Below are 12,013 nucleotides of genomic sequence, written 5' to 3'. Positions count from 1 at the left end.
GGAAAAGGAAACTAGAGAGCAGCAGCTTCACCACAAGTAAAGCATTAACACTCCCAGAGGTACCCTCAACTCCAAACCTCTTCACATACACTGTGTGTTTTAATGACGGGTATAAATATCCAGCCAGTGAGCCGTCTTCCTGTTTCATACATTGCTTGCATATTGAGGAGAGTAAATATGCAACTAATTTGTGGAGCTGCTGCAAATTAGGTTTGTGCTTCTTTTAGTGAAACTTGCAAAATGAAATCCAGATCTGAGCTTTCAGAGAGAAGCAAAACAAAAAAAGGTAAAACTCTATTAAGACGCAGCAGCATTCCAACAATGCTGAGAAGTAGACAATTTGGCTTGGATTTGGTTTGCAAAGAAAGCTAATCAATCCTAATATCTACAAATTCACTTTTCCATTTAAATTGGGCTGCAAAATGAGCTGAAATTACACAATCATTACATGCATACTGATCAAGAAAAAAACACCCCCCATTGATTTTAAACAAAACCGTATGTTGTTGAATTTTATTGACTGAAGTCTGCAAGCTTCAGCAACACAACAAGCTCAATTAACTGTGGTATGAAAAAAAACAAAAACGCAGCTTTTTAGTGGATCAGTGTGAGACTGGCTCATTAAGAATCTAAAATCCTGCTGATGTGGTCGGCTGTACTGGAGCAGGGCCGTGTTATGCAACTGCTTTGTACATTTCAGGACACCAGAAAACCTTAAAAGTGTTGTCTTACACCACTTGAGGCTTGCTGGCCGACAGCCACTCAAACAAGTGAGTGGGAGCTGGCAGAGGAAATGCTGCTCTCCTCCTCCGATTCACTCCCTCTTTATTCTTCCTGTTCACCACAAGATGGAGCCAATTGTGGAATTTAAAAACAGGATATCAAAATGAGAGTTCATATTAATTTGTTTCATTTTAAAACATCAGTAAAGAGTGAACAAAGTGCAAAGTCTGTCTGTAATAAGTTAAACTTCACATATAAGTATGAAGAGGTTTCTACAATAATCCCCTTTGACAAACAAAAGCCCTCATGCATTATCCAAACTGACCATACGTGTTAATCTGTGCAGGATAATAATCAGTGTTAGGAACGGTACATTTCTACTTAAAACGACAATAATGGATGAGTCAGAGCATTTCTGTCATCCATTCACTTTCCTCTTTCACTCCACTAAAAGTCCCAAAATAATGATGAAAGGAGTCTTGCTTTCACTTTCCCTTCATTAGTATTTCCCCCTTTTCAGCTCCCTTTCTTTCACCCCCTCTACCTCCTCCTCCTCCTCCTCCTCCTCTTTGTCACTGGCTGGGGCTCCTCTCCCCTCCTCGGACGGCTGTCATTAAATGACTTTTGTAGGTTTTGCTGAGTCCAGTCATCCAGAACTTGAGCAGCCTGACGTTGTCCTCCTCGCCCGGCCCTGTGGCGCCCAGGAGGGCCAGAACCTTCTGGGTGTCCTCCCTCCCTCGCCCGTCCACTTTGGAGAACTTAAACAGCACCTTGACTTTACTGAAGGAGAGAGAACAAGCTATGAGAATAAAAGGGAACTTCAATGCTTTTCCACATTTTCTGTCATACAAACGAAGTAACAATGTTCGATGATTTTATTAAAAATGGCTTAACTTTCAAATAATAAGGTAAACGTCAGTAAAAGTACTCACTGTGAGCTAAAACCTCAGGCTTCACACTGTTCTAAATTAACTATTGTACGATTCTTTCTACTTTGGCTCCAAGATGAGGCCAAATTGTGACAGATTTATTTATATGGTCATCTGCTCCAGGCACTACTACATGTAGCTACATGCTAACATCGCAGAAACCTGTAAACTTGGTTAGCGATGTTGTTAATTTCTCCCCAATTCTGTATCAAATTCCTGTCATGTCTGATTGTGTACAGAAGCTTTTCTTGGTGATTTTTCACATTAGAAAGTGCAGCTATGTAGCTACAGTCAGTCCCTGGGTGCAAGTGCACTGCTACATGTAGCTACGTGCTAAGATCATGGAAAACTGTAATCTTGGTTGTTAATGTTGTTAATTGATCCCCAATTTTGGACTATATTACTGCTGAAACATGTCTGGTTGTAAAATTTTGTTCTTTTAATGGTGATTTTTCACAGTAAAAAGTGCCGCAATACTCTGAAACAGTCATTCCCAGGCTGCAGGTGCATTGCTACATGTAGCTACATAACATGAGGGAAACATGTAATCTTGGTTGCCGATAATGTTAATTTATCCCTGATTTTGGATGTCCAGTTTTGAAGATTTTAAGTTTAGAAGCTTTCATTAGTGATTTTTCAATGTAGTAAGTGCTGCTGTATTCTGTTACAGTCATGTCAAGGAGTGATTTCAAGGCGTGTAATTTTAGCTTAAATAATAACATGTCTTCTGGCAAGAATTGCAAGTCAGAAAAAAAGAGAATGCACAAAATGTCTGTGGAGAAATTGAAACCCAGTCCAATCAGTTTAGATCACATTAGAAACGGTAATATTAGATGGTATTAATCATTTTAATTAATCATATTTCACATGTATTTTTCAACCCCAACAGTATAGAATTTAAGTGTTTAGTGTTAAATCATTGTCAGACTTGAATTTTGCATTTACTTTTTTACCTTGGCTCAACCAATGAGGACCCTCACAGACGTCACAATAGAAAGTGCTGCTATATTCTGGTACAGTTACTCCCAGGCTGCAAGTACAATGCTACATGCTACACGTCAGGGAAGCATGTAATCTTGGTTGATTTCAGATAATATTCCTATTGGAACATATTTAATTGTAAAGATTTGGTTAAGAAGCTTTTACTGGTTATTTTCATGGTACAAAGTGTCCATATTTTCTGTTACAGTCGTGTCAAGGAGTGATGTCAAGGTGTGTAATGGCAGCTTAAATAATAACATGTCTTCAGGCAAGAGTTAGAAGAGAAGAAAGTGAATGCAGAAAATGTCAAAAGAAAGTGAAAGAACAAAAATATCTTTGTGGAGAAAAAACTGAAACCCAATCCAATCAGTTTATACCACATCGGATACAGTCATGTCAGAAGGTATTAATCATTTTAAATCATCATTTCACAAGTATTTTTTTAACCTCAACAGTGTGGAATGAAAGTGTTCAGTGTTAAATCATTGCAAGACTTAAATTGTGCATTGATTTTTTACCTTAGCTCAAATAATTAGGACCCTCACGGGTGCTAATGTCAGGGGAAACTTATTATCTCAGGTTTACCGCCCAATTTTGGATAATACTTTTGGAACTTTTATGGTTGTTAAGATTTCGGTTTAGAAGCTTTTATTGGTGATTTTTCTCAGTGTAGAAAATGCAGTTATTTTCCATTACAATCATCCCCCCGCTGCAAGTTCAATGTTATATGTAGCTACTTAACGTGAAATCTTGGTTTGCGACATTGTTAATTTCACCCCGATTTCGGATCACGTTCCTGTTAGAACACATCCAGTTGTGTTTGAAACTTTTATTTGTGATTATTCATAGCACAGTCATTTTCTGGCTCCAATTATGACTCAGTGACGCAAAAATGCGGAAAACCAGGAAATGCTGACAGGTGCTCAAGCAGCAAGCCTTCTCAGTCAGTATGAGGAAAATAATGTGGTTTTTTTTTTAAAGCATGTAAACATGTTCAAGAAGGAACCCAAAAAAAAGTATGAACCTAAAAATTTGTAGCACAAAGCAGTTTTATATTTTATAAACTAAGCACATTATCCATATTATAATTTAAATATTCAGTACTAATTGTCCATTACTGTATTTCTGTCCTTTATATTTTACACACTTACATACTCAGCATACTATTCATACTTTATTTTAAATATTTAAATATTTACATACTATGCTTATTGTTTAACTCTTACTGTATTTTCTGTTTTCTATCTTTATATACTTGAGCTGGTACTTCTTTCTACTTGCTATAATTCACTTTGCTGGCATCAGAGCGACTGTAATGAACCACAGTTTCCCTCCAGGGATCAATAAAGTATTTCTGATTTTGAAAATGAGCACAATAGCTTTTCTTTAAAGGTTATTTCCTATAAATTATGATTGAACTTTACTCACTTCATCCATTCTTCCTTCAGACACAGCAGGCAGTGAGACACGACGTCCACAGACAAGTTCTCATTAGACAGAGCCACTTCCAGCTTGTTCAATAACGTGGGACCTGACAAAACAGAAACAAAGATTGTTTGACAGTTCATCATATGGTTGTTATTCAATAAGTCTAAGTGCAACCTTTTTTGGCTTTCATGTTTCTTGCCAACTTAAATAATTCCAACAAGGAGGTTGTGTTTTTTGGTCCCTTTTGTCCATGTGCTATCACAAAAACTTGCTGATGGAACAGTTTCGAATGAAAGCTGGCAGAGAGATAGGCTATGGGACAAAGAACAGATCACTTTTTTGATGGCGATCCAGATCCTGGTATGGGACATGTCTGAACATTTTCCTCCTCACATTCACCTCTGCTCTTACTTAAATGAAAATGCTATCAAAACAAAACATTATAGATGCAGTTTCACATCCAAATTACATTAAAAAAATTCTGGTTTTAATTCAAATTAAGTTCTGCCTTGGCAAAGATAGGCACTTCTTTCTTTTGAGGTTGAACCAACAGACAAATGACTGTATATTTTGTGACACTGAAAGTGAAAGCAGACATACAGTGACTATTTATAACTTAAGGTATGCTCACTCACCCCTGTCTGTGGGCTGTGTGTTGGCACTGCTGATTGTGAACTGAAAAAGCGAGGAGATATCATCTTCACCCGCTGCTGAGGTCTGACAGCTCTTCTCTGAACTGACATCCACCAGCACTGAAAACTCTACAGGAAAAACAAAAGGAAGATCAAATCAACACAATGTGACCTATATGTGCAAGATTACAACTTGTAACAGAAGTTTTCTTTGAGACTTCTGATAGTAACATATAGTAGTGTGAGTCCACAGAGGCTCCTGTACCTGAGGAGCTGACGTGCGTAGGGATGGGCACATCAGGGCTGAGACCCAGGAAGTTGCATTTGTAGGCCTCCTCATACTGAGCACTGTATGGCACTGAACGCACACAGCCTACTGGGAGCAAAGACTGATGGGAAACAGGATAGAGATTCAGATTATAAACATGGCCATCTCTGTTATTCTGACTAATAGGTCACAGAAGACACTTTAACATGATACATTAAGAAAAGCACAAGTATAAATACTACAATTAGTGATGGCTAAATTCCAATTACTTCCCTCACTTCTCGGTAACCTTCATGCTGCTTCAGTAGCCCTTTTTACAGAGATTGTACTGTAGAAATGCTAAGAAGTCACCTCTTTACATTGACTTTGCATTTTTACACTGAGTGTGACTTTAGCTAGCATGGCGGTACTGAAATGTGTTCCCCCATCAAATAGTCCCCCCCGCCTCAGTTCAGGTTTAGGTAGGGGAAACACATATAGATGGGAAAACACAATAACGGCATTGCAAGAGGCAAATAAAGGTGTGGCAGGTGTGTAACTCAATAGTGTTGGCCTCTAGTGTGACATATAACAGATGCATCAGCAAAGCTTTCAAAACAAGAAAGAAAGAAAAAAGACAAAAAGAAAGAAATAGGGAAATTAAATTTGCGATGCCTTTCTCAAGGGCCCCTCGACAGTTCCCAGGAACATGAACTGGCACTTCTCCAGCTACCAGTCCACAGTCCATACGGGGACTTAAACCGGCAACTCTCTGGTCCCCAATTCAAGACAGACTGAGCTATTGCTGCCCAATGCTAATGGCATAACATTACAGTAACAACCATTTTCTGTCCTGTTTTTGCCACTTACTGTCTACCCATTTTCGGCCGCTGTTCTACCTTTTTGAGTTAGCTGCTAACTGCTTCTTGCTGCTTTTTAAATCTCCCGACAGAGGATTGCATAAATAACACAGTGTCAAAACGTCACACCCGTCTCCTCCATGGTCTTTTTACACAGACCACCGCTGCAAACTTAAAGGCAACTCTGCCCCCCCACTGGGTGTTATACTTATTTATAAATAACAGGGAGGTAGAATCGCGGCGTGATATTCCCGCCATGAACAGGCTGCGTAAAAAGGGACTAAGGGAATTCTTGTCACACTGTCATGGCTTACTGGAATTTTGGAAAAGAGCTGAGTCATTGTTAATGTTATTCGCTAACACTTGAGAATTTCCCCAGATGACAAGTCATTGTGTCTGCATGAAAAAGGCCTGGGAAGCAGAAATCTTGCAACAATCTAATTGTAATCATATACAATTAACAAAAAAAAAAAAAAAAAAATCCAATATGGAAAACCATTTCAAAAGGATCACATACAAAAAATACACTCAGATATCTTTCCACAGTAAAAAGAAACCGTGATTGTCCTGTGAAAACAGTTACATGCTCTGTCTCGTTTGTGTATCTTGCACTGAAAGGTCGGGGAAGCGTGTATGGGCAAAGACGTTTTAAGGTGTGTAATGGTAGCTTAAATAATGATACGTCTTCAGGCAAAACTTGGAAGATATTAAAAAAAAGAAAGAAATTGAATGCACAAAAATATCTTTGTGGAGAAATAACTGAAACCCAAACCAATCAGTTTATATCACATCAAATGAGGACAGTCAGAAGGTATTGATCATTTTAATCAGAAGGTATGAATCGTTTTTTTTTAATCAAACTGCAGTATGAAAGTATGAAATGAAGAATTTACTATTTTATGATTGTAAGAGTTAAACTGTGCATTTACATATACCTTCGCTAAAAACAATGAGGACCCTCACAGGTGCTCAAGGTCACTTGTCCTTATTGATATTTAGCATTGTGATAATAACACTACCTCTTCTAACAGGGCAGAAAAGGATACAGTGGTAAAGTTATCTACCTTGAGGACTGTAAAAGCTGACTGGATGAGCCCGGGGTCTGCGCCTCTCCATATGACCTGATTTCCCATGAGCACGTGCCACACTAGCTGACGAAACTCTGCCGCCCCGAGGACCTGCAGGACAAATCAGACTGTAATGTGCAGCAGCTCACAGATACAGAGTTTGAGCTGATGTAAAAATGCTAATTAAATTATTTCATAGTCATTAAAGAGTAACTTTTCAACTTGGACCCTATTTTCACAAGTTTTTGTATCTAAGTGACTAATGGGAACAACACTTTTTAAATTGATCCAGTATTGAGCGAGAGAGCCGCAGCCAGCAGCTGTAACCACTCAGGGAAAAGCACACTGTCAATTTATGTTCACTTAATGGTTTTGCCACTGACAGGTTCAAATTGGTGTTTTGTTTGTGTCTGAAAAAGGATGGAAAGGATCCCAAAGACAGACCTTTTTGTTAAAAATGCCATAAAACCATTAATTCCTTGGTTGAGGATAAAAATAATGATAACGATCAACGACAACAACAACAACAACAACAATAATAATAATAATGTATGTATATTATTTAAAGGCGCCTTTCAAAGCACTCAGTGACACCTTATCAGACACAGCTAAAATCAAGCAGTAATGCATCCGTAGATCATAAAAACACAACACAATCATCACCATTAAGTCATCATCGATGAAAACCTCAATGTGTGTGTCACCATTAGATCAGAAATAATATGCCAGTTTTTATTAGCTTCCACACAAAAAATGTCAAGCTGAAAAAGTACCTAAATTTACCTGTCTCAAATGCCTCAGAGACCTAAATTTTGGGCCGGGTAATTCATTTAATTTCGCATCATCACACAGGAAGTCGAGGCCCAGCTCGCTCTCTGATTGGTGCCGCTGTGACGTAGAACCGCCTCCTTCTGCTCCCTCCCAGCAGCTCATTTCCTCTTCTTGCTCTTTAGAAAGCAAAGAATGACAAAAACACAGAAATAGCGATGATCAAATGTTCTTAAGCCAGTTACCACTGTGGGGGAAATTCCATGGGAAATTTGTTAAGAGCTGGTACACTCTATATATAGCGTCATGTACACAAGATACTTAACATCCTGTTTCAAGACTAAAATCAGCACCGTGCAATTTCACCTCTTATCTATGACTAATTTCAATTCCAAAACAAATAGTTTTGCGAGTGGGCACAAGATGTAACAGCTTCGCTGCAGTATCAGGGTGACTGAGTCTGTGCTACATAAAAAAAGAATTTCAACTTAAAAGAACTTAAATTTACACTGTTTTAATATTTCTTAATGTTAATGATGTAATTATTTTATTTTATTGTCTTGTTTTAATTACTTGGTAATTGTGATTTTGACAAGTGCAACAGGGATAAAATGTGTGTACTTACAATATTAATAAAAGGGAAAAGGGTATTAAAATTCCACAAACTAAGAGCCGCTCTGGACTCGGAAATATCTCTGTAAATCTTTTAATCACTCTCTAAATCTTAACTAATAATTGTGTAAACACTTTCTGGAAAGGCTGTGTATTTGAGCACAATGGCTCAGTGAACAGCTCTGTTTTTTTTGCTGGCTGGAGTGTGTCTGCACTGACTGACCCAGTGAATCACACGTTCACAGGAGGCTTTTCAGACTGATGATAAACCATGGCACATTGTGGAAACAAATTACATCTGCTGATATCATCCTCCAGCAAGAGGCCGAACATTGCCTGGAAGTCAAGACATGTTGAGGCATTGCCAAGGTAAACGATACCCCCTTTCCTGATAAGTTTTATTTTACTGTAAAAAGGGTTGGGCATCGGTACTTGATACCTTTATGGTAAAGATGTAAATAACCCAGTACCATGTAGTCTCAAAACACCTCCAGTGAAACGATAACTGCATTCAGTCCTTCTTGTATTTAGAAAACTAGAATTACGCTTATGTGGTTGTACGCTTCTGCACACCAGTCAAGTTGCACTTACAGTTTACATCTGTGTCTGTGACAACACGGATGCTTCCCGCACACATCTGCCCCCCAACAGCACAGAGGATCTATACAGTCTGCACAGTTTCAACGTGGGCACCCAAGATTAGTGTCACCAATTTATGATCTGACCAAATGTTTCCCCTTCTGTTCCTGACTTATGACGCTGAGTAATAGCCAGAAAAATGTTTTTGCAGAACATTGGGACGTCACGGTTTACCTTTGACCTCTTGGATGTAAAATGTCAGACCTTCATCTTTATATCCTATGACGCATTTGTTTGAAGTTTGAGTGTATGAATTCTTGAGTTATGGCCAAAACATGTTTTATGAGGTCACCATGACCTTTGACCACCAGATTCTAACAACTTCATTGTTAGTCCAAGTGGATGTTTGTAGCAAATTTGAGGAAACTGCCTCAAGGTATTCTTGAAACATTACGTTCACAAGAATGATATGGATGAAAGGTCAATGTGATCTTAACCTTTGACCACCAAAAGCTAATCAACTCATCCTTGAGTCCACTCAAATGCTTTTGTTGAATTTGAAGAAATTCTCTCAAGGTGTTCTTGAGATATCGCATTCACAAGAATGAGTTAGACAAGGTCAAAGTGATCTTGACCTTTAACCCATGACCACCAAAATCTAATCAATTCATCCTTGAGTCCAGGTGGGTGTTTGTACTACATTTAAAGAAAATCCCTCAAAGCGTTCTTGAAAGACTGCATTCACATGGGCCAGATGTAAAACATAATGCCTATATGTATGTTTTGCCTCACAGCCAGTCAACTTACGCATTCTTTCATTTAATGCGATGTGTGATTGGCCCACTACTGCAGCAGCCACAACCCAAACAGCCTGTGGTGTGGTGAAGTGCAGCGCAATGTATTTGACGATGTTGGCAGTTAATTGTGCTGAGATGCCACCAAAATGTTTGAAAATAAAGGTGGTATTTTACACAACTGAGTGTTTCAGTTTACATAATTGGTATTGAATGATATAGAAAAAACAGGTATCAAATTAAGTGCTCTACTGACATCAGTATCACTTTGTAGGTAATGGCACTGCAATTTTATTAAACAATACCCAGCCGTAGTGGTAAACACTAGCTACCTGTCTGTCTCTCTATGAGCACCAGTGTGTCCTCAGTGGGTGCTCCCTCCAGCAGCTTCTCTGTCAGACGACTACCACAGGCCTTCAGCAGCCTAGAGACAATGTGAAAACACAAATCCACACGTCAAAGTGAGCCATTACAGACAACAGCTTGCACAGTGGAGCTGACAGTTTATCGACTCACCAGCTGAAGGAGGAGTGCAGGCTGGCCCACAGGTTGGGATGCTGTGTGAGAGAAGTCAGTGATCGGGCTGCGTTGCCACTCCTTTGGTGTGGGAAAACTGCAGGTGAGAAGACGCTGTTTATCCTCGCTGCTCTCTGGGGACAAACTCCTTGCTCATTATCAAACACCTGGAGAGAACAGTTCAAAGAAATGAGATGCTCTAGATGCCTGTGGATTAAGTCTTAATACATGCCTGTTTTGAAAAAGGACATTGTTTATGTGTGCACTCTACCTTGAGGGCTGTGCTTTGAAGGCTCTGTATTGTGAGTCTAAGGTGGCGTAACAGGAAAGGCCAGGAGTTAATAAGGTAGATCCTGTCCATAGCAACCATGACAATACTGTACCAGCGCTGGAAACCCCTGGCCAGGCTGTCTTTGATAAAGAACGTGTGTGAGAACACAAAACCATGTTGCTCATCTCCAAAGAAAATCGGCCCTTCACGGCCGGGACACACCTGATGAAACAGACAGAGAGAAAATATGTAGAAGTCCAAGTGGCAACAGAAGTGTATGAAGTGAATGGGATGTGTGACTCACACACACATACATGCAGACGTACGTCACTGTTTACCTCACAGCTGAGGCTGCGTACGCAGGCCTGGCGTACCACGCTAAATAGCTGTGGCTGTCTGGGGTGCTGGTGGCTCAGGAAGCGAATGCCTGTTTCATCGTCGATGCTCACAAAGCCAGGGTGAGATGCTGGAAGAGATCGACATCCCTATGATGCAAGGAGAAGAAGGAAATTAGTATTTTAAGACACATGACAGGACTACAGGCTCACCTGCATACCAAAAAGTTATAGCTAGAGCGTTGTTATGTAGAGCAGCGATTCCCAACTGGTGGGTCCATTTGGCTACAAGTGTCTTGTGAGTGTGTCAAGTTTGTAAAAAACGCACTTATTTTGTAGTACAGTGAATTTCTAGCACAGAGCTTTAAAGTGTCATTTCTGTATTTTTTTTGCTTATGTTTTATTTCTTTGTGTTACAAGCCAAAGTGTTGTTTAGATTTTGTGAAATAGCGTGGAATATGGGTTAATTTATCTAGTGTGTCGGCCTTGAACTAATGACTAAGAAGAAATCTGGACTCTATGATTAGACCAGTTGGGAACCACTGATGTCAGGGCAGGAGGGGGGAAAGGGTGGTTCCCATTGAGTTGATATCATCTGCTGTTTCTCTGCACTCACCTCACACATTTCTCCTCTCTGTGTGGCCGAGCTGTTGGCCCTCATGGTCAGCCCTTCACCTTCTCGGTCACCATCTCTGTCCCTGTCCCCCGGCACAGGGGCACCTGCCTGGGATGAAGGGGATGGGGACGGAGGGTGCAGTGCCTCGGTGCAAAACAGTGTCCGGGGGCCATGGAGCTCACAGAAGTGACAGAGAGCAACCAGAGCATTCATCTGAAAGGGAGATAACAAGTTTTATAAATGTTTATTGTACTGAATATATCTGAGTTGAACATTAACAATCAGTTAATAATACAACATTTGTATCTGGTCATTCACTCGCATTACTAGGTCATTTCAGCAGGTCGTTACAGCTGATAATATCAGACAGACAGTCTTACCTTCAGCACAGAGCCAAGTTCAACAAATGACTGGTGCTCAATGCTACTTCACAAAGGGACATTCATTGGTCGCAACGTCCAAAAAAGCAGTTATATCAAAAGCAGCATCTTAATACAGTAATATAAAACAAACCCAATTCTTCATTTAGTACGTTTCGGAAAAAAACATGATTCTAAGCGTCTCAAATTTAGTTTTTCTACACTTTCCTTGTTCTGTTTTCCTTGTGTGAAGCTGCTGCTAGCTGGCAACAACAGATCCTGTCACATGACGCAGA

At 39.8% G+C, this 12,013-nt stretch overlaps 1 protein-coding gene across 2 annotated transcripts; it reads right to left on the bottom strand.

Moving 5' to 3' along the window:
• Nucleotides 1-480: 480 nt before the first annotated feature.
• Nucleotides 481-11,987, bottom strand: flcn (folliculin). 2 transcript variants are annotated; one of them, XM_042490762.2, is made up of 12 exons: nt 11,739-11,987; nt 11,359-11,571; nt 10,734-10,892; nt 10,408-10,629; nt 10,137-10,303; nt 9,953-10,044; nt 7,651-7,814; nt 6,865-6,978; nt 4,959-5,082; nt 4,697-4,822; nt 4,062-4,164; nt 481-1,503 (listed from the first exon to the last, which is right to left on the bottom strand). In XM_042490762.2, exons 2-12 carry the CDS (start codon nt 11,569-11,571, stop codon nt 1,296-1,298), a joined length of 1,692 nt encoding a protein of 563 aa, XP_042346696.1. In that variant the 5' UTR covers nt 11,739-11,987; the 3' UTR covers nt 481-1,295. The 2 variants fall into 2 exon arrangements, with proteins under 2 accessions (XP_042346696.1, XP_042346697.1); XM_042490763.2 differs by having other exon boundaries at nt 10,746-10,892; nt 11,739-11,986.
• Nucleotides 11,988-12,013: the final 26 nt, after the last annotated feature.

Source organism: Plectropomus leopardus, chromosome 11, assembly GCF_026936395.1.
Source record: "Plectropomus leopardus strain MGB_pleo_1.0 chromosome 11, ASM2693639v1, whole genome shotgun sequence".
Lineage (NCBI taxonomy): Eukaryota > Metazoa > Chordata > Actinopteri > Perciformes > Serranidae > Plectropomus > Plectropomus leopardus.
The sequence above is the reverse complement of the archived record's forward strand: the minus strand, read 5'-3'. Positions and strand labels throughout refer to the sequence as shown.

Bases quoted from the DNA above. Each gene is read 5' to 3' on its own strand.
- flcn (XM_042490762.2), bottom strand. From the start codon at position 11,571: ATGAATGCTCTGGTTGCTCTCTGTCACTTCTGTGAGCTCCATGGCCCC. The intron at 10,893-11,358 runs GTGAGTGCAGAG...CTTGCATCATAG, and splicing joins AGAGAGGAGAAATGTGTGAG to GGATGTCGATCTCTTCCAGC. The intron at 7,815-9,952 runs GTAGCTAGTGTT...TGCTTTCTAAAG, and splicing joins GCTCATAGAGAGACAGACAG to AGCAAGAAGAGGAAATGAGC.